General features: G+C 28.6%; 3 protein-coding genes across 3 annotated transcripts; all 3 read right to left on the reverse strand.

The window, feature by feature from the left end:
* Nucleotides 1-5,296: 5,296 nt before the first annotated feature.
* LOC137821842 (endoglucanase 8-like) lies at nt 5,297-7,137 on the reverse strand. The gene is made up of 6 exons (XM_068626621.1): nt 6,671-7,137; nt 6,497-6,589; nt 6,246-6,401; nt 6,046-6,154; nt 5,807-5,970; nt 5,297-5,705 (listed from the first exon to the last, which is right to left on the reverse strand). The coding sequence occupies exons 1-6, from the start codon at nt 7,070-7,072 to the stop codon at nt 5,376-5,378; spliced, it is 1,254 nt and encodes a 417-aa protein (XP_068482722.1). The 5' UTR covers nt 7,073-7,137; the 3' UTR covers nt 5,297-5,375.
* A 3,429-nt stretch (nt 7,138-10,566) lies between these two features.
* Nucleotides 10,567-14,233, reverse strand: LOC137824071 (endoglucanase 8-like). The gene is made up of 7 exons (XM_068629519.1): nt 13,866-14,233; nt 12,669-13,076; nt 12,064-12,156; nt 11,811-11,966; nt 11,604-11,712; nt 11,352-11,515; nt 10,567-10,937 (listed from the first exon to the last, which is right to left on the reverse strand). The coding sequence occupies exons 1-7, from the start codon at nt 14,073-14,075 to the stop codon at nt 10,608-10,610; spliced, it is 1,470 nt and encodes a 489-aa protein (XP_068485620.1). The 5' UTR covers nt 14,076-14,233; the 3' UTR covers nt 10,567-10,607.
* A 2,016-nt stretch (nt 14,234-16,249) lies between these two features.
* Nucleotides 16,250-20,614, reverse strand: LOC137832626 (endoglucanase 8-like). Its single transcript, XM_068640897.1, has 8 exons — nt 20,530-20,614; nt 19,654-19,927; nt 18,879-19,286; nt 18,675-18,767; nt 18,423-18,575; nt 18,163-18,274; nt 17,856-18,022; nt 16,250-17,136 (listed from the first exon to the last, which is right to left on the reverse strand). The coding sequence occupies exons 2-8, from the start codon at nt 19,918-19,920 to the stop codon at nt 16,810-16,812; spliced, it is 1,527 nt and encodes a 508-aa protein (XP_068496998.1). The 5' UTR covers nt 19,921-19,927; nt 20,530-20,614; the 3' UTR covers nt 16,250-16,809.
* Between the last annotated feature and the right edge of the window lie 3,031 nt (nt 20,615-23,645).

Consider the following 23,645-nt stretch of genomic DNA (forward strand, 5'->3'; position numbering starts at 1 on the left):
TAGACTCAATCCTCACAAATGCCTCCAAAGTGATGTGGGAGAAGTTTGGAAGCAAAAGGAATTGATCTTGGCATGGTTGGTGTTGGCATGGTTGGTGCATAGTCAAGTTCATAATTTTAGTGTTTTGGCTTGATTTTGTGACTTGGTGGTGTGTGGGGTGAAAAACGAAAATCTTGGTTTTAGAAAACTGACTGGACTCCATCCTCACAAGTTCCTCGAAAGTTATGTGGAAAAAGTTTTTATCTTTACAGTTTTACCATTAATTGTAAGTATTTTAGGTATAATTAACTTTTATAAAAAAAATAAAAAAATCAATCATTTCTCAAAACTCTTAGCACACTTAAAAACTGATAAAAGTAAATAATCTCACAATTAAATATAAACGCATAATATTTTTTAACCGAACTCATACATACAAACGTTAGATAAAAATTTCAATATAATTTATTCGGTCACTTCTATAAATCCTCTTATTCTTATGTTTTCAAAAGTGAGTTGTTTAGATATCATATACAATTCAAATGAGATAACCATAGGAAGATATTTTTAGGAAGAAAAGAAAGATTTTTAAAACGTGACCCAACTAGAAAGATCGATCTTTATGAAGAAAATACTCAGCCATTAAGAGGGACGTGATTTATCTACTTGCTCCAATAATTGGGACCAGTGGGATTCTCTTTGGTTCCCCTCAGTTTAAAGTTTAAAAAATGAGTAGCATGTGAGTGGGTCACTCTATGTATGAACCCAAATTGGGTGCAACATCTCATATTGAATTGAAGTTGAGCTTGTGATTTTCTTCCCATGTTTGTGCATATTATAGTTGGATACACTTCCTGCATAGTACGTAGTAATAAAAACTTGCAATTTTCAAAATCCAGCATTAAATCATCTCCTTAACATAGACCAAATCCAACATTATGTTCTGTGCCTGTCTCCTTCTTGCTAGTGGCGTTTAGCACAGAAGTAGTAAAACATGTATATGTACAATCTCAGGGTTCAAAAACATTGTCGTACGTAGTACAGTTGACTCACAAGTGGCGGCGGCTAAACGTTTTGCATGCTGGCTGCTTCCTAAGGTATGCATCCTTCCCGCGAAGTTTACTTTTCCTATCCCGGTTGGGTTATGGATCCTTTGGCATGTATACGGCTGATTCGGTAAAACTAGTTAGCGCTTTGTTTGGTTGGTCCTTTGTCCGACGATTTTGGGTGTCAAGTTACGAGTTAGATTCTATGTGTTCTTATAAAAGGGTTGGACCACCCCTGAAGTGGTCCCCATTTATTTATTTTTTATTGCTGATAAAAAAAAAAACTATGCATCCATCTTGGTTAATATTATTTTTTTATTAACAATAGAAAATAAATAATAGAAATATTTTAGAAATAACTCAACTCTTATATAAGAGGTGTACACATTTTCAAATTTGTAATCGCCTCTACCCTTAAGCAAAACTATTATTCCCACTCTCACCACTAATCTTTAAACTTTTTAATGGATCTCATGTATACCAAAGATTTTAAACACCAATCAGAATAAGAAAAACATGTTAAGCGTATCTTCGATGTTATCCATGACCACACCTTCAACTGCATCCTCGAGTCTCATTGAAAATTTTTTCCGTATGATCTATGTGTCTGTTTCTGAAAATCTTTTTATTATTTTGCTTCCATAGTTCACCTATGAACTGCTATCCACGCACACAATCAGATTCGATTAATAGATTCATTTTCGGCTCCTGATGTACTGCAGATGACAAATCTACCCACTACTAAAATATTATTACATTATTACTCTTTGTTGATGTATTATAGACCCCTCACTTCCTGTTACATATTAATACAAATTAATTAACGTTATTTAATTTAACTAACTATAATTAAACACAACCTTTTCGTTTTTCTTTTATTAAAAATTGATTAGGAATAAGAAAAGAATTAATAAACTTTTAAATAAATGAAAATATTTAAAAAACAACTAAAGATGATAGAATTAGTTAAAACTTGTAATTCATGATATTTTTATATATTTAAATAAATAATAATAAGTGCTCACTATCAAATCCTATCAATAATGCATCGCATTGCAGAAGATATTTTGTGAATATTTTGTAGTTTGTGAATTGATGTGGGGTACATCACCATACTTTCCTTTTCAGAAGAAGTTAGAACGTCACATTTTTAATAATACACTCCAATTGTTCATGATGCAGACAATTGCAATTGAAATCGAGAAGAAACAAAGACGCCATTGACGAAAATAGACGTAGTAAGGTTAAATTATTTTGGTCAAAATTATTAACAGAATCTATTCTCATCATTTTATTTTATATATGTGGTGTTAATTTGAGAGTTTAGTTTGATGGATATTACTTAATTTCAGCATGAATGCAAAGTAGTAGAATTTGTAATTAAGAAGAGAAAGTAATGTTTGAAAGGGAAAGGAGATAAAAACAAAATAGAAAGGAACAAAAATTGGGTTTGCTTCATTCCTATCTCAAATTTGAATCCAAAAATGTATATGAAGGAGGCCGCTGCAATGCAATCATGAAAATGAGAAAGAGAATTTCAATTTCTCAAAGTTTTTCTTTATCAACAATAAAAAATAAATAAATAGGGATCACTTCAGGGATGGTTCAATCCTTATACAGAAAAACAAGACATCAAACACCTAAAAACGCGTCTACCAACCCAACACACCGGCACCCAAACCAACTCTAACTAGAATCAATGAAACAGCCTCATACAAGCCAAAGGATTTAGAACCCAACTAGAATAAGAGAAATAAACTCTCACAGTTATATTGCTTTTAAATCTTTTTATAATTTTTACTCTAATAAAATAATTATATTTTAATTAATGATTTATTTAATTGTTGATGTTTTTAATATTTTTTATAATATGTGAACCTATTTCAATTTTTTTTTTCAATATTTATGAGCCAATTGGATTACAATAAAATCCAATTATACACGTCGTATAAATCATAAAAAATATTATAGAAAATCAAATGAAGTGTCGATTAAATGAATATTATTAAAATATTCATATATCATTATTCTAATTTTCAACTGGATATTTATTTTGCGCTGATATTGAGAGTTATGTATACTGCTTTCTAAGAAAATTTTCATATTATTAGGTTATTCAGAATAGGAACGAATACTTTATAAGGAAATTAATATAGCATTAATTAAATAAATTTAGTGGTATTGATTTTAATATTTTACAATTTTCACTAATACTTGTAATTTTAAATGTTTTCCAAAATTTAACAATGTTTTTTATATCTTTCTATTTAAAAATTATTTTCAAATATTTTAAATTTAATTTTATGATACATATATATTCAAATTCAAATTATAAAGTTCTGACTGTAATTGTTTTAAAATATGAAAGATTTGATGAGTGAAAAATGATCTTTTAAAGTTTTAATTTCATACATTCTTGTAAACGTGACATATAAATCATAATTTTTTAAGTCGATTATAGAAAATAAAATTAATTATGGATAAAAATATTTAAACAATTATGTATTTTGACAATTAATTATATTAGTTTCATTTTTTATTATAGAAAATATTAAGTTATTATTCGGATGAGGAAGGAGATTAAGTAAATTTCTCACGAAATTTTATTTTAGGTATTATTATTATTATTACTACGTACTAATAATATAATAATAATAATATATTGTTATATACATACAACTTATCTACCAACTAACCATAGATGAAAAATATTTAATGATTCAAGTTATGTTTTTATTACATTTATTAGTTAAAGTTTAATTTTTCAATATATAGTTATTATAAAATAAATTTTTATTATTACTCAATTAGATATTATATTATATCTATTTTGAATGGTATATAAAATTAAGATATTATTAAAGTCTATCTTAATAGAGTGCGTTGATACAGTCTGTCTTAATTAAGTTTATTGAAGTTATTTAAACTATAATATTTATTTGTCACTTTCACCCAACTAAACTATTAACTAATTATTCAAAAAATAATTAACATATATAATGTCTAATTAAAGATTTTTAAAAGAATTTTTTCTTATCTAAATTGAGAAAACTTATTATATTAAATCATGTTGTTGGGCTTGATTGCATGGGTGGGGTGGGTGGGGTTTTTGTTGATAATAATTCAGTTCTACAGTTTCTTTTGTGTGGGGGTGGATGTCTTTGAGAATGGTATTTTTGGGGATAATTATGATGTTAATGATGATTTTCTATATATAATTTGTCCTTTTATAATAAAGTTGATATATTTCTAAAATATTTTATATTTATTAATTAATTTTTTATTAAAAAATATTAAACTTGATTTGATAAAAAAAAGTTTAAAATCATATATCAAGTTCTCTGAATAAGTTAGTTGTCTAAGTTTTGTTTTCTCATCCCTCTTAAATTCTCATTTTTTATAATAAGATCATATCTTCAATAATATGTGAGTTATGGATACTCTTACATGATTAGGTTTCATTTCAGAGGAAATATCTTGTTGCTATGAAAATCTTTCAATTTGAGTTCAACATTAATTTGGTTGGTTAGAAAAAATGTTTTTTTTAATAGCTTGATTCTTGATTTGCAAATAAATAAAAAAGTAATTTGCAATATTGTTGTATTAAGTTTTTTTATTTATTTCTCAGCTGTTGTATTAAGTATGTATTTGGGAAGTGATTAACTATGAAAACTCATGTTTTGCTGAAGTGGGAATTTTTAGTCTTGGGTAGGTATTTTTTCTTTATATATAGAGTTTTGTGTGCTAAAGTTTTGTTATAGTGGTATGAATATGGAAGTAATCTAAAGTAATTGTATTTGGACATTTTAAATCTGCCAAAATGTGTAAAGTGGTTAAGTTTAATCTTAGAACTAGTTTTTAAAAATGATGCAAAATGCACAATTCATTTCAACAAATGGAATTTTGCTAAGAAAATTATATTTGAAGAACCAACTTTACTCTAAAATATTGGCTTAATTAACTTTTTATAAAATTTATTTAATAAATTTAACTGCAAGAGCAATGAGGTAAAACTTTAGTTTTAATTTCGCTTAATTTATTTTATTATTAGCATATTTTCCTCTAGCTATATGATTTCTTTCTCTAAATTATTCATGTTTATATTTTTTTTTTCATTTCCCATCTCTTAAAAAGTATTGACACATTATAATTTGTCTTATATCTTTAAATTTAAGACAACAAGATTTGTTTTTCATATATGATCTTCATAATTTTATCTTTCAATATAGAAAGAAAGAAAGAAATTAAAAATTTGTAAGAAATAGATTGACATCAATGATTTATTGAAAAATGTATACAATATGCTTGTTTTAGTTTAGACATATCCTTATTAATAATGTTTTGCAAGAATCAAGTAAGAGTGGGTTTGTTAAGGTAAGCCAAAACACCAACAAAAGGAGCGTTGATGTAAGTGGTTGGTTCTGATTGGGTGCAATTGTAACGAGAATCCTGAAAGGAATCATCGAATGCTGGTCCTCCAACAACAGCACCTGTGAGAACGTTGGGATTGGGTTCATCTGATTTGAAGAATTCATCTCCATCTCTGCACCCAATGTGTGCTGGGTGTGCATCCAAAGATGCTATCACTGAACCACGATGGTGTATCTTCTCAGGAAACTTGCTTCCAAACCCCACCATGAATGACATTCCCAGTGGATTTTTTCCCAGAATGTAATCAGCCTGCAATCATCACATCATACGCATAATCAAACATGTAATCCAATTCAAGAAGTAGACTTAATCGTAACTCAACCTTAAGCTTATAAAATGAGGTATGATACCTGACGTTTTGCAATATTTATCAGGGTATTCGGATTCACAACTTCTTGCCCACATGGTATTGTTTTATTCACAGCATTCATGTAACGTGCATAAACAATTGAGAGAAATGACAGAGCTGTTGCGTGTTGTAGATTACTTCCTCCAGGTTTGAATAGAAGACCACCTAATCAAAATAGTTTGATAAGTGTCAATATTATACTACAACATTATTAACATTTTTACTCTTTCAGTTTGATACCTTTGGAGTAGGACACTGATTTGGTAGGTGAATTCGGCAGAAAAGAACACATAAGTTTATCTGCATTAGGAATGAAAAGGTCTGCACTGCTTGAATCACCCATCGCCCACTGCAAAAATTCCAAGGATTGAAACTTAATTAGATCAAAATAGAAAATCTTGTAAAAGTTACACCAAAAAAGATTATGAAAGATAACTAACCTGAGAAACAAGCACATTTATCCCAGCCTGTTTGCTATCCCATCCAAAATCAAAAAGACCAGCGTCCATAGTTTGAATGTTTGATTTTACAAAATCCCAATAACTGGCTGTGTTTGTGGCTTTATACAACCACGATGCTCCCCAAATCAACTCATCCTGGTTTATGCATGATAATGGTAATGACTTGTATTTGGTTCTTGGTGAAACAATTATGAATATCATGAGAGTGAAACATTAACACAAACACATACCATGTAGCCGTTAAAATCACAGTAGAAGGGGCATACTCCCTCACCTACGCTGGTATTATAAGATCCACGATATTTGTTTGCAAAGTCAAACACCTAAGAAAGACAAGCTTCTAGAAGGAATTAGTATTAATAACAGTTGGTGAGTATGCATTTAGTGTAAAATTGAAATAATACCTGGATAGCTCTATCAAGAAGAATTTTGGAATAGGAAGCATCGGTTGCCCTAAATGCCATGGAAGATGCTGCAAGTGCTGCTGCAATCTCACCAGCGAGTTCTGAACCTGGCTTCTGAGGAGTGAGAAAGTACGAGGTTCGAGGAGTGTCCATGTCTTCTGGTCTCTCCCAACAGTCATGGTCGGCATTTGGATCTCCAACTTGTGCCACAATAATATTAGGAGACTTTGTGGCTTTAAGGAAATAGTCTGTTCCCCACCTGATTGCATCTAATGCATTGTTCAGCTCCGAACCCATCAGATCTCCAAATTCCACCACACTCCATGATAGCATAGTCGTTGTGAATGCCATTGGAAAATTGAATTTGACATTGTCGCCAGCATCATAGTATCCACCCACCATGTCTATCTGAAACCATTCAGTTTATAGAATGAAACATATATGCACTCTTCAATTACCAACACACATGTTATATTATAGCATAATCATGTAATGAATACTTTCATTCAGTTAATTCATTTATAAAAGTTAAGGAAATGTGTTATTTAGGCTAATTAGTAGTACAAATTTATGTATAATTTATAACGTTAAATATATATATATATATATATGCTTAACTTTTATATATATATGTACGACAGTCAGAAGTCTCAGCACTAACAATCGTCACACGACCAAATTCATTATGCTTAAACAGAAGATTAATAAGACTAATAAGTGATCAAACATTAGGTAATACACTCTTAATCATGGTTCAAAGTCTTAATCTGACCTAATAACAAAAGACTCATGATAATCATATAAATAGGTACAAATTTTGAGAATAAGGTACATCTTTATTTAGTACTAATAGTACTGCATATCGAATACTGAATACCGAGATTTCACTAAAGCGTCAGAAAACCTTTTGCAGGTACCATTTGAACTAAGAGTTCCCGATGACGAAAAGTAGAGGAGTGAAAGGAGAACGCTTAACCCATTTCAAGAAGAAGGAAGGAGTACTAAATGGACCAACCAAAAATAAAGATAATCATTCTACTTCCAATCTTGTTTGAAAATTATTAATATGTTTATGATTTTAATTTTTTGTTAAAAACAAATAATAGGAAGGTGACTTAGAGTAAAAAGGTAAAAATAGAGAAATAAAATGAGGAATTAATTACACGAATATCCGAGCCATCAGAAAGTGCTGAATCTTTCCGCCATTTCATGCGCTGAGAAGGTGGCAACTTGCCTGACCTCTGACCTTCGAAGAACAAAATGCTCTTTCCTAATGCTTCTTCATAGTTTATCGAATCTTCACTTTTCACTGTAATAATCATCATCATCATCATCACCATAACTGTAATTCCTACTAGCCATGATGTTTTCGACATTGCTACTCTGCAATCTCACCATTCACCTCTTCAACACTATAAATAACAATACACACATATAGAACAACATAAATCTATGTATGGAAAAAATAATTAGTGCTAATTAGTATCTGAAATATTGAAATATTTCTGACAAATAATTACTTAAATTTGTTGTCTTTGAATAGCGGTTGACAACTGTGGAACACTTTCTATTTTTTACATCTTTTTTATTACGATTTTAAATTCAATATTTATGTTAACCGTTATATAAAATTCTGTAATGTTTCAATCACTTCGAGTTTACAGAAGTTTTGCAAAATCAATTATAAAATTTGGAATGTAATAAGCGAATATAGAAAATCAATTATCAATTAAAAGAATTTTTGGAATATTAAAGTATCATGCACCATTTCTGACAGTTAATTACGTTTATTTGCGGTGATAAATATTGTAAGTTAAGTATATATAGTAATTTTCAAGTGTCATAACTTTTTATTTCTTTCTGTATCAATGGATGTTTTGTCAAATAACTACCTTCCTTTATATTTTCTCATTTTCTCACATATTTTACTCACTCTAAATCATACACATTTTTACTGCATAAAAATCATTAAATAAAAATTAATTTTAAAAATAAAAAAATAATTAGTTACTATATTGATTAAGTTAGATACTATCTTAGAGACTTAAAAAAATTATTGATTTCTAAATTAGTTTCTATTATTGATAAATAGTTTTTAAATTGGTATCTAATTAGCTAATAAGATTTTTGCTATCAAATTTAGAATCTAAATAATTGGTAGTTAAAACCAAAACTTTGGTAACTAATTAGATATCAATTTAGAAACTATTTATTAATAATAAAAACTAATTTAGAAACTAATAATTTTTTTATTCTTTAAAATAGTATCTAATTTAGTTAATATATAACACATAATTATTTTTAGTCTCTAAAATTGGTTTCTATTTAATGATTTTTTAGTAGTACTATTTTTAATATATATTTAAAACATTACATTTATACATTATTTTCTATACATTTAAAATAATTATTTTAAGTTATCTCTCTTCATAAATCAAATGTCGTGGGGTTCACCCGAAGGTGTAAAAAAGAAAGTACTATATATACTCCTTCATCTTTTTAAAATATTTTTTTATAAAAGTTGATGTTCTTTAACCCATTCCTAACTATTTTTAGTGTTCAAGAATTTTTCAAATAAATAAAAAAGTAATTTGCAATATTGTTGTATTAAGTTTTTTTTTTATTATTATTTATCAGCTGTTGTATTAAGTATGTATTTGGGAAGTGATTAACTATGAAATCTCATGTTTCGGTGAAGTGGGAAATTTGAGTCTTGGGTAGGTATTTTTTCTTTATATATTGAGTTTTATGTGCTCAAGTTTTGTTATTGTGGTATGAATATGGAAGTAATGTAAAGTAATTGTATTTGGACATTTTAAATCTGCTAAATGTGTAAAGTGGTTAAGTTTAATCTTAGAACTAGTTTTTAAAAATGATGCAAAATGCATAATTCATTTCAACAAATGGAATTTTGTTTAAAAAATTATATTTGAAGAACTAACTTACTCTGAAATATTGGGTTAATTAACTTTTATAAATTTAGGTAATAAATTTAAACCCAAATGCATATATTAACTTTTGTTTTAATTTCGCTTAATTTATTTTAATTCGCTCAGAAAATTTCTAAAAAAATAACAAAAAAACTAAAATTTTATTATTTGCATATTTTTTTTGAAATATATGATTTCTTTCTCTAAATTATTCATGTTTATAATTTTTTTTTCATTTCCCATCTCTTAAAAAGTATTGACACTTTATAATTAGTCTTATATCTTTAAATTTAAGACAACAAATTTGTTTTTCATATATCATTTATAATTTTATCTTTCATCATACCTTCCTTTCACAATTTCATATATAGTAGACCATTTTTCAACTACTTTTAACATAATAGTTAATATATATATATATATATATTTTAGCAAAGAGGAAAGTCACCTTCCTACAACATACAATTGAACTAGCAACTTAGTCTTTATTTCCTTTTAATCTTAGTTGTTTCCTTTCGTTTTTTACTCGCATTTATCTCGAATGATTTGAATTTTGAATATCCACCTAATTCCATGATTCCCATTTCATCACTCCTATTGGAGTAAATACATGTTTTCATAAATATCGTGATCAATAACAGATGTTCTTAACAGTATTATTGAACTTGATCCATGACCACACAAAATAAATAAATATATATATATATATATATTATTTTAAAAATTATAATGAAATGATTATTTGTATTAAGAAACATTAAAAAGACAATGGAACATTGAAAATTATTGAATAAGAATTATCCATCTTAGGTATAAGAGATATATATATAAGAAGAGGAGAGACAGAAAACAAACATAAGTAGGAGGTATGGTGAGAAAGAAAGAAAGTGAAAGAAGAAAATTGAAGATTTGTAAGAAATAAATTGATATCAATGATTTATTGAAAATTATATACAATATGTTTGTTTTGTTTTACACATATACTTATTAATAATGTTTTGCAAGGATCAAGTAATAGTGGGTTTGTTGAGGTAAGCCAAAACACCAACAAAAGGAGCGTTGATGTAAGTGGTTGGTTCTGATTGGGTGATAATGGAACGGGAATCCTGAAAGGAATCATCGAATGCTGGTCCTCCAACAACAGCACCTGTGAGAACGTTGGGATTGGGTTCATCTGATTTGAAGAATTTATCTCCATCTCTACACCCAACGTGTTGTGGGTGTGTATCCAAAGATGGTATCACTGAACCACGATGGTGTATCTTCTTAGGAAACTTGCTTCCAAACCCCACCATGTATGACATTCCCATTGGATTTTTCCCCAGAATGTAATCAGCCTGCAATCATATCATATGCATAATCAAACAAATCATCGGATTATTTCATATAAGAGTATTAGTGATCTCAAACCTAAAACATTCAGTATAGTCAAAATATGTGAACTCTTAGTTAGTGTGTAATCTGTCTTTCTTTCTTTCTTTCTGAGGTATTCTCTTGTATATATATTAAAGTTTCTATCCTATCTCTTTTGTATCTGGTCTTATTATTGACATAATTCAATAATTAAATATTGTGATTATTCAGAATCCTTTGATTTACACTGATACGATATTAATGTCCTTAAATATGAATATCGGTAGGATGATCTGTTTATACATAATATTGAACTCGACCCATGACGTACACATATATATAATCCAATTTTAAATTTTAGTTATAACTTAACTTTATAAAATTTGCTAATAAGTTACCTGATGTTTTGCAATATTTATCAGGGTATTTGGATTCACAACTTGTTGACCACAAGGTATTGTTTTCTTCACAGCATTCATGTACCGTGCATAAACAATTAAGAGAAATGACATAGATGTTGCATGTTGTAGATTACTTCCTCCAGGTTTGAATAGAAGACCACCTAATCATGTGTGAATTTAGCAATATTATACAACAACATTATAAACATTTTTACTCTTTCATTAATTCTTAATGATGTTATTTGATACCTTTAGAGTAGGAGACTGATTTGGTAGGTGAATTCGGCAGAAAAGAACACATAAGTTTATCTGCATTAGGGATGAAAAGGTGTGCAGTGGCTGAATCACCCATCGCCCACTGCCAAGATTCCAAAATTTATTTAGATCAAAATAAAAAATCTTGTAAGAACTTGAATCAAAAGTTACACCAAAGAAAACCTATGAAAGATAACTAACCTGAGAAACAAGCACATTTATGCCAGCATGTTTTCCATCCCATCCAAAATCGAAAAGACCAGCGTCCAATGTTTGAATGTTTGATTTTACAAAATCCCAATAATTGGCTGTTTTTGTGGCTTTATACAACCATGATGCTCCCCAAATCAACTCATCCTGGTTTTTGCATGATAATGGTAATGATTTGTATTCGGTTCTTTGTGAAACAATTATGAATATCATACGAGAGTGAAACACTAACACAAACACATACCATGTAGCCGTTAAAATCACAGTAGAAGGGGCATGCTCCCTCACCTACGCTCGTATTATAAGATCCACGAAATTTGTTTCCAAAGTCAAACACCTAAGAAAGACAAGTTTTCAAAAGGACTTAGTATTCATTTTTATAGTATAGATATTAACCTGGACACTGATCCAACATGAACACGAAGATACGTATAATCTTTAAAATGTAAGACACAGAAATACGAATCTATATATTATATAATTAGAAATTATATAAATTGATAATAAAAATTTATGTATACAAATATGTTTTAGTTTTTTAATAGAAAAATGTTTTTCATTACTGGTTCAAAAGAATTTATTCCTTATTTTTATAATCATAATAAAAATTTATACAATAAATTTGAGTTTTTAAAAAATTAATGCATTTTTTCTTTTTAAAATTGTGTTAAAATCGTGCTTGAATTGTCATAAATTTAACAAATGTTTTTTAAATAAGACATTTTACCAATACCTATCGTATAAATATCATATGAATATTGATGTCCGTATGTTCAACATAAACACACCATTTAAGAGACGTGTTTGAGGTTAATAATAGTTGGTGAGTATGTAAAATTGAAATAATACCTGGATAGCTCTACTAAGAAGAATTTTGGAATAGGAAGCATCGGTTGTCCTAAATGCCATGGAAGATGCTGCAAGTGCTGCTGCAATCTCACCAGCGAGTTCCGAACCTGGCTTCTTAGGAGTGAGAAAGTACGAGGTTCGAGGAGTGTCCATGTCTTCTGGTCTCTCCCAACAGTCATGGTCGGCATTTGGATTTCCAACTTGTGCCACAACAATATTAGGAAACTTTGTGGATTTAAGGAAATAGTCTGTTCCCCACCTGATTGCGTCTAACGCATTTTTTTGCTCCGAACCCATCAGACCTCCAAATTCTACCACACTCCATGCTAGCATAGTCGTTGTGAATGCCATTGGAAAATTGAATTTTACGTTGTCGCCAGCATCATAGTATCCACCCACCATGTCTATCTGAAACCATTCAGTTTATAGAATGATACATATATGCACTCTTCAATTACCAACACACATGTTTAATTATAGTGATAATCATGTAATGAATACTTTCATTTAGTTACTAATTATTTTATTCATTGCTGATAAAAAAAAAAACTTTCATTCAGTTAACTCATTTATAAAAGTTAAACAAATGTGTTGTTTAGGCTGTTTAGTAAGTAGTATAAATTTATGTATAATTTATAAATAATCTATAATATGTATATTGTATCTGTCGAGTCCATACGAAAGCTAAAAGTCTCAAAATACGGTTAGGGTCGATAGACATAACTAAATTCATTATGTCTATACAGAGGAATAATAAGACTAATTAGTGATCAAACATTAGGTAATATACTCTTAATCATTGTTCAAATTCTTAATTCGGTCAAATAACAAAGAGTTCATGATAATCATATAAATAGACACACATTTTGATAATAAGATATATATTCATTTAGTATTAATAAAACTGAACACCTTACTTGACCGTTAGAGTGCATTTTGCAGGTACCATTCGAACTAGTAGTTCATGAGTAAGAAAAATAGATGAGTGAAAGAAGAACGCTAAGACCATTTCAAAAAGAATGAAGAAGAGATAGACCGACTGATAAGAAGGAAAACAATCGATTATCTTGGTTCCAATCTCGTTTGAATATATATATATATATATATATATATATATATATATTTCATTATTGTTTTTATTATTTCAAATTTTTTGTTAAGCAATAAAATAGAGAAATAAAATGAAAATTTAATTACACGAATATCCGAGCCATCAGAAAGTGCTGAATCTTTCCGCCATTTGATGCGCTGGGAAGGTGGCAACTTGCCAGACCTCTGACCTTCGAAGAACAAAATGCTTTTTCCTAATGCTTCTTCATAGTTTATTGAATTTTCACTTTTCACTGCAATAATCATCATCATCATCACCATAACTGTAATTCTTACTACCCACGATGCTTTCGACATTGCTACTCTGCAATCTCACCATTCACCTCTTCAACACTATAAATAACAACATAAATCTATGTATGGATAAATAATAAGTGCTAATTAGTATCTGTAATATTGAAATATTTCTGACCAATAATTACTTCAATTTGTTGCCTTTAAATAGCGGTTGACAACTGTCCGTGGTGAACACTTTCTATTTTTTACATATTTGTTTATTACGATTTTAAATTCAATATTTATGTTAACCGTTATTAAAATTGTGTAATGTTTCAATCTTCGAGTTTACAGAAGTTTTACAAAATCAATTGCAAAATTTGGAATGTAATAAGCGAATATAGAAAGTCAATTATCAATTAAAAGATTTTTTTTAATGTTAAAGTATCATGCACGATTCTTCTGACAATTAATTACGTTTATTTGCGGTGATAAATATTGTAAGGTAAGTATATATAGTAATTTTCAAGAGTCATAACTTTATTTTTTTTTATCAATGGATGATTTGTCAAATTACTACATCCCTTTATATTTTCTCATTTTTTTCTCATTTTCTTACATATTCCACTACTTCTAAATCACATATATTTTTACGGCATAACTACATTACAAAAAAATCATTAAATAAAAATTAATTTTAAAAATAAAAAATAATTAGTTGGTATATTGACTAAATTAGATACTATTTTATAAACTAAAAAAATTATTGATTTTTAAATTAGTTTTTATTATTGATAAATAATTTCTAATATAATTATTTACCAAAATTTTTGTTATCAAATTTAGAATCTAAATAATTGGTAGTTAAAACTTTGGTAGCTAATTAGATACCAGTTTAAAAACTATTTATCAATAATAAAAACTAATAATATTTTTAGTCTATAAAATAGTATCTAATTTAGACAATATAACACCTAATTATTTTTAATCTCTAAAATTGGTTTATATTTAATGATTTTTTAGTATTGCTATTTTTCGTAAATATTTAAAACATTTCATTTATACATTACATTCCATATATATAGTCCTTCATCTTTTTAAAATATTCTTTATAAGAAGTAATTAATATACAAGGGAATAATGAATGAAATATAAGAGCATAAAATAGTTTTATGAAATTTTTTAGAATGAGGTCATCTATGATGTAAATTATTTTATTAGAGAGCGAGTTAACTTCTTGGTTTCCTATATTAAAATTAATTTATACCGAATTTAAATTTTAAAAATATCTTATTTAAGTTTTACTAAGTATTATGTTGTATATAAATTAAGTTTACAAAATAAAAGCTTATTTTGTACTTAAATTAAAATCTAAAATAAATAAAATTTCTATGTTTTTAAAATTCTAAATAAATACAAAATTTTAAATTATTTAATTTTCTACTTAAATAAAAAAAAACTAAAATATATAACCTTTTAAATTGTTTAAAATGTTAAATAAATACAAATATTAAATTATTTAATGACCTACATAAATAAAAATATGAAACATTGTAAGCTATTCAAAATCTTAATAAATAAATTTTAAAATTATTTAATGTTCTATTTAAATAAAAATCTGAAATAAATAAAAGTTATAAATCATTCCAAATTTTAAATAAACATAAATCTTTAATTATTTTATATCCTACTTAAATAAAAATATAAAATAAATTAAATTTCTGAGTTTTTCAAAATCTTAAATAAATACAAATTTTAAATTATTTTATTTTCTACTTAAATAGAATCTAAAATATATTAAATTTTTAAATTTTTAAAAATCTTAAACAAATAAAAATGATAAATTATTTAATTTTATGTTTAAATAAAAATATAAAATAAATAAAATTCCTAAATTATTCATTTGTTAGTACACTTACTTTTTATTATTATCCACAGTTTGACTTATAAACCAAAAGATTAGATATCTACCCAAAGTTAAAGAGTTAACCCTACGAGATCCTTGAAAACATTCCTTACAGAACTCATCTAAATCTAAATGATTTTGTTCATATTTTTTTAAACTTTTTTTTACTCTTTCTTTTAGTCACTTAAGAATAAAGATGTTTGATGGCTGTTGAAATTTTATTGAGTGTTGATTTGTCTTTTTCCTTTCCGAAAAGACAGTCCGGTATAGTGATGTTTTTATAGTAAACAAATGAAAAGAAAACAGAGAAAGAAGAGGGAAATTAAGCCAAATAATAATTGTTCGAGATAAGATAAGAGTATGAGCGATTTCAAACACAAAACATTTAGAGTGGTAAAAAATTATTGTATTTTTTAGAATGGTCAAGAATAATTGTATTCTTAGCCTAGTATGTAATATGTCTTTTTTTCCTGTATTCAATGATATATACTAAAATCTCTTCGGTATCTCTTCTATATCCGGTTTTCCTGATCTCCACGGACAATGTCCTTAATCACACAATTCGTTACACAACCGTTATCCTTAGCGTCGGACTCGGCTCACGATGCTAAAGTTCTCTAACTTCAAGCATAAGCCAATGAGAATAAGCTTAAGTTGATTCAGTAATCATGATCACCAACCTACTCACTTCTCTTTTAATCAGATTCAACCCATGATACTACATTAATAATAAAAAAAATAGAAAGAAAGTAAGAAAGAGATTCAGTTTCCTTTTAATATTACTCCCTTGAGGATAGTTGAAATTTGGGTGTTAAGAGACATAAGTTTTCATAATAATTTCCAGCATAAAAACTTTATTGAAAAGAAGAAGTAAAAAGGAGTTTGTGTGGAGAATGAAGTCTGAAAAGTTTAGGGTGAATGTGACTTGAAGTAGGCGAAAACACCCACAAGAGGTGCATTGATGTATGTTGTAGGTTCAGAGTGTACAAAATCTGCTCGATGATCTGCGTATGAATCATTGAGATAAGGTCCCCCCACAACAGCTCCCGTGAGCAAGTTGGGGTTTGGATTTTGGCTTTCAAAATAAAATGATCCTTCTTTGCAACCAACGTGAGGAGGGTACTCATCCATCGAAGGCAATGACGACGCTCGATGATGTATTCTTTCAGGATATTTTGCTCCATATCCTACCATGTACGACATATTCAGTGGATTGCTTCCTAGTATGTAATCCACCTGCACCATCAAATGTATAAATACAAAACAACATTAGATGTTCAAGATCTACACCATGTTAAATTTTTTTATGCATATGATTATGTTAGAGATCCACGTCAATTAGAGATTAAGACATTTCATTATATATAAGTGGATGTAAAATCTCATAAAATCGGTTTATAAAGTGAGTTTCGCATCCACTTATATATTATGAAATGTTCTAATTTCTAGTCGATATGGGATATCCAACAAATTTCTCTCACACTGAGGTTACCAACTCACGCATGAGACTATATATTATGGATGATTCGATAACGGTCCGATAGCGGGTGACCTAATAAACCCAACAAAGTTAGGATAGACTCAAAATAACTCTGATACCATATTAACTATCTTCTTTTTCTAAATGAGATATATAAAACTAATAGATTGTTATTGTGAGATCATGGACTGATCCATATACAAGTCGAATGAGGGGGACCCAATCAGGTCAGGTGAAAGGATGAGGCGGTTTGTTAAGCCTCATTGGCTCACGCGAGGTTAAGAGGATGTAAGGTCATGGATCGATCCAGTCAAACATGCCATAATGCTCCGACATCGAAGGGTCAATAACGTTACAGAACCTTCGTAACTCGGTAAAACAACCGATTCAAGTTATCGATAATGTTCTAGAAGAGGGTTATCTGTCTTCGCCACAAAAGCTATATTTCATAGATTATATTCACAAAAATATGTACCTGGCCTCTTGCTATTTGTCTAAGTCGGGTTGGAGAAGCAAAAACATTACCACCACAGTCAATCTCTGTATTTGTCTTCTTCAAATAGCCAGCATAAACCAGAAACAGGAATGAGATTGCTGTTGTATGCTGTAGGTTACTCCCCCCAGGCTTGAATAGAAGCCCACCTAATTTCTCAAAAGTGTAATTAACCGGGTCAAATCATCAACACCAAATGAGAGTTTGGAAAGGCTCTGAATCCAACAATGCAAACTTGCCCATAATTCATGTGATTATATACTTTTGGACTTATGTGTAACTAATCTACCTGGAGAGTATTTGACTGATACTGATGGTGATTCAGGCAGCACAGCACAGACAAACTTCTCCGCATTGAAGATGAAAGGCTTAGAATCTGAGCTGGTATTATTAATTAGAAGCTGACAGTGATCATGGTCAGAAAAGCGAAAGAATCATCAGCCAGAACACAAACGCACCATGTAGTAAAATATGAACAAATGAAAAATAAGGTAGCTACAAAAGGAAACAAAGGTTAATGTTCAAAACAAGAAAAATAGTGTTGTATACCTTTGAAAGGAGCACGTTGATGCCAGCATCCTTTGAGTCCCATCCAAATTCAGCAAAGTTTGTGAGATTATGAATATTTTGGTCAATGTAATCCAAGTAATAAGGGCGCTTAGTAGCCTTCAACAACCATGCTGCTCCCCAAACCAATTCATCCTATATTTATAGACATCATTGAGACTCTATATAAGTAATTTCCTTCTGATACCATTGGCAATGTTTGTAAAACCAGAATGCACTTTAATCTTGGTGTACCTGGTAGCCGCTAAAATCACAATAGAAGGGGCATACCCACGGTCCAAGGCTGTCATTGTATGATCCTCTATATTTATCAGCAAAGTCGAACACCTAATTCCAAAATCGAACCAGATTATATGATTGTGAGAAGAAGAAAATGAACATGTATGAAGCAGCATATATAAATATATTTATAGACTTTTCTCTTATATATATATATACCATGATGGCCCTTCGGAGAAGTCTTGAAGCATAAGCAAGATGATATTTCCTGAAGACGATAGAAGAAGCTGCAAGTGCTGCTGCAATCTCTGCAGAGAGTTCAGAGGCAGGGTGGTCCCTGCTAACAGCATAGGCTGTTCTGGGAGTGTCCATGTCTTCAGGTCTCTGCCAGCAGCTATGATCAGCATAAGGGTCACCAACTTGTGCAAACACTATTCCAGGGATGCTTGTGGCTTTCAGAAAATAGTCACTGCCCCAACGAATAGCGTCTAGCGCATGTTTAAGATCTGCACCCATGAATTTTCCGAACTCTATAACACTCCACGCCAGCATGGTCGTTGAATACGCCATTGGAAAGTTGAATTTCACGTTGTCACCAGCATCGTAGTAACCCCCCACCAAGTCAACCTATTTCATGGCTCATTGCATTGCCCAATCGTCTTCCTCATCAGTTCATTTATTCATATTTCCAAACCCAATACCATTGCTTCAAAAACATCAATTTTCCTAAAGCTATATCTAACTTTAAATGTCTTATGAGAAAACAAAGAGCCATTACTTTCAACTGCACACATACATATCAAAACCAGTAAAATAAGAATAAAACTGAAAATTATATACTACTATTAGGGTGAAGTTACGTATTATAATTGTGTCTTTTGTGTATTGAGAAAGAGCACAACGTGGCATTGCAATAGAAGATGAAGAGCATATGTTGTAAATAAAGAAATGGAAGCATGAAACAATGGAGGAAGTGAAAGGTTGAAGTGAGTACTTTGGGAAGGAAAGGAAATACAGTAGTAGTAGTGTGTGGAGGGAGAAGATAGAGATCTTGAAGTGCAGAATCCTTCCTCCAAGTCATTCTCTGTGTTGGTGGCAGCTTCCCTGATCTCTGCCCTTCAAAGAATAATATGCTCTTTGACAACGCTTCTCCATAATTATGCTGCAAACCCCTCACATTCACACAACTCATCAATGGTAGCATGGTGCAGACCAACGCTCTTATCATCAACACTAACCTTAACCTTTGTCGGAAACCCATGTTTTCTCTACTTTTTTTTATCAGCAAAAAATAAATAAATAATAGAGATATTTCAGAAATACCTCAATATTTATACAAAGAACTAAATTTCCTACAAATACAAACACATCCAGTCGAATCAAAATTCAAGTTGTATCAAACTATTACACACCTAAAGCTCGAAGACTTCTTACACGAAAAAGATAATGGGCAGAACACCTGTTACAAAACTATATGCAGAAGTCTACCAACAAACCCCACAACCTGATAATGTTTTTTAATAGATTTTTTATAAATCAACGGCTTAAAACACCGGTTAGAATAAAAAAAAATTGTAAATCAAAACTCAAATAGGACTCAAGATCAAACTTTTAATTGTAACATTGTGAAAATATCGATACAATGATGTTCTCTATGTGTATACTGATTTCTTGGAAGAAGGGAAAGGACTAACTAACTCATTATACATACATATGCATGAATATATATGATGCAAATGGACGTTAAATAAACAACCTTAAAGAAGCGTATATCCATGAAAAAGTTTAAGAAAGTTAAGCGTATGGATTATGTTTATCTTAAAAAGGCAGCAAGAAAGCATTTGCATGAGAGTAAGGAAAGAGAACTGACAGAGAAGATACATAGAAAAAGAAAAAAGAGAAATGTTGACACAAATGGAGGAATAAAGCATGCACTTGGGGAACTTGCGTATGAAGTGGGTGTCTGTAATGTTAGCTACTTCCAAATTAATAAAGTTTTGCAAACAAGAGAGAAATAGGATTTTTTTTATATAAATAATGCAAAAAAAAAAAGTAATAAAAACATTATATAATTGTGATGTTCGATCTATTATTAAATAAAAATAATTATTCAACTTGGAGCAAAGATCAAAGAGAACGTTTTTCTTGAAAATAGGATAAAAAACTAGAAGTATCAAAGAGAAAGAGGAGGATTTTTGGGGAACGTAAAGAAAGAGAAAAAAAAAACTAAAGATTATGATAATTTGTAGATTGATCATTGTAACGGATAAAAAAATATTTCTAAGCTTTCAATGAGAGATTCGGCTGAGAACAATAATTATATTATATGAATTACATTTTTTTATTTTTGCTCTTCTACGTTTCATAGTTATGTTCAATGTAAGTACTATCTTCTTTTGGAGACAAATTGAATGAGTTTTTTTTTTTTTAAATGGATAGTTCTCAAATGGTTGTTTTAATAATATGATATGTATATATTATTTATTGACAATATAAAAAACTATTATGTTGTCGGCACATTATAATTAAAATTTAAATAAAAACAATTTAATCTCTTGAAATTTTATTTAATTTTAAAATATCCGTACATTACTTTAAAAAAAAAAACTAAATTCCAAAACAATGAACAAAGCCTTATTGGTTTTTAGTTTTTTTTTATAGTAATAAATAAATAAATTAAATTATTTGAAGTACGTGAGAGATACTCTATATACAGAAAAAAAAACATTTTTTTTAAAATCAAAATCTAAAATATACTCTTTCTCAAAAAAAAAAATCTATTTTTATTTCCAAATATCTTTGATATAAAGGTTGAGGTATCTCTAAAATATCTATATTTTTTTATCAATAAAAAAAATCCAAAAGAAATTCCAAATTTTATATGAAGAATTCATTATAGTTTTCCACATATTTATGAAAGTTTAAGGGTTTCATGGAAAATATAGTGAAACTGAATATGGTATTCAGAACTAAGACTTAAAACGTGTACATTAATATGAAAACGATGTCCTTATTAACTACTCAATTTGATTAGAGGAAAACGATGTCTTGATTAATTCAAGGAAACGTAAAATTTTTAAACTCATCACAGTTGGGCTTATATTTATAAGGGGTGTAAAAAAAATAAACTAAACTAAACTATAAAAAAACTTGACTATTTTATTAAAAACTAAATTAAACTACTTTTAGTTCAATTTTTAAAATCTTAACTATTAAAATAATAATTTAGTGCACCACTTAAACTAATAGAAGACTTCAAGAAAAATATTCACATTCTATTCTTAAAGTCACTCATTCTTTTAGGTGAATTTTTAATTATAAACTTTCATAAGTAATTAAAATAGGTTATAAAAATTTTTCACATCAAGAATGCATTCCAATTAATATATTACTATTTTTTTAATCCCCAAAAATATCACTACAATAAAATCATGAAATAAAAATTAATTTTAGAGACAAAAATAATTAGTTGCTATATTGGTCTCTAATTTAGTCAGCAATTAATTATTATTTTTATTTAAAATTAATTTCTATTTTGTAATTTTCTTGTATTGCTAAAAATTGTATTACACCTTAAAAAAACATTACATCATATGCTGAAAAAGTTACCATTATTGAAAAAAAAAATCATCCATATTAAAGCTTTAGTATTTACGTTGGTTTATAAGATATAAGGTTGGTATACATCTTGAATAATTAAATAAATTTATGTACGAATTTGAGTTAAAATAAATATAGTGATGATTTTTCTTTATTTTTCTCTTTCATTATATAATAAGAATATAATTTAGAAAATTAAATCAATTTAATTTTTAAAGAAAAAGTATTCCCTTAAAAGACCTATATAGTCAACTAAACTAAAATAATAGTGTAGTTCAATGTAGTTGGGTCTGCTTGAATGAGTTTTTTAGTTTCAAATTGGTTTGCATAAATTATTTTTAATTTAATTTAGTTTTTCTATAATTAATTTCGTTAAACTAGTTTGAGCACCCGTGATATTTATTTTAAAAAACGTTTGAGATTTTGAAGTTGTAGAATTAATTTTAGTGTCCTTTAGTTGAGATTATCGATAATAATTTTTAGGTAAACGTTGACTAACACGAGTTATGATATTTGATAAAGTATGTGATAGAGTGGTGCATGGGAATTAATTAATCAAATGATTCTAACAATTTTTCTAATCTTTAGTTGAAAGGGCATAACTATTAAAGTGGGTCATTTTTTTTGGTTGTGTTAACTTTAAAAATAGCTTCAATTTAGAAGTCATAGGTCATAGACCGATGAACATTAATAAATTTATGTATGTGACTAACCATTCTTATTATGTAGCACTTCAAATTAAGAAGGGTTGTTGTATGCTTGATTTGAGTTTTAACCTTCTTCTCCAATTTATTTTTATTGGTAAAATAGTTTTTTTTAAATATATTTTTAATTTATGTGAATAAAGTTAAATTTGTTTTTGTTGGGCCAAGCCCGATATTTCGCCTATTAATATTTATATTTTTAATGACATTAATGTCGTATCAGCTAAATCAAAGAATTTCAAATTATCAGTCTTATTTATTATTGAATTAGACCAATAATAAAACCAGAGAAGAATTAGGGTAAAGATTTTAGTATATCAAAGAATACACAAGAAAGAAATACGAGTTACACACTAGTTCAAATTTCATATATTCTTAGACATACTAAATATTTTAAGTTTGAGATCGCCAATATTTTTGTCTGAATCGTTTTAAATTTTTTTACCACTATTTATTTTTAATTCTCATAAATTATAAATTATATTTTTCTTTTTGCAGTATTACTTATTAACAATATAATAGGTGCCTTACTCTCTATTGACCTAACTGATTCTCGCGTGTTTGCACATTCCTCCATTAATTTTGTTATCCTTTATAAACTTTTTCTTCCAACTTTTAGAGACCAAAATAATTAGTTGCAATAGTAACTAAATTATAGACCATTTTAGAAACTAATTTTTTG

This window comes from Phaseolus vulgaris, chromosome 11 (assembly GCF_000499845.2).
Source record: "Phaseolus vulgaris cultivar G19833 chromosome 11, P. vulgaris v2.0, whole genome shotgun sequence".
In the NCBI taxonomy this organism is placed as follows: Eukaryota; Viridiplantae; Streptophyta; class Magnoliopsida; order Fabales; family Fabaceae; genus Phaseolus; species Phaseolus vulgaris.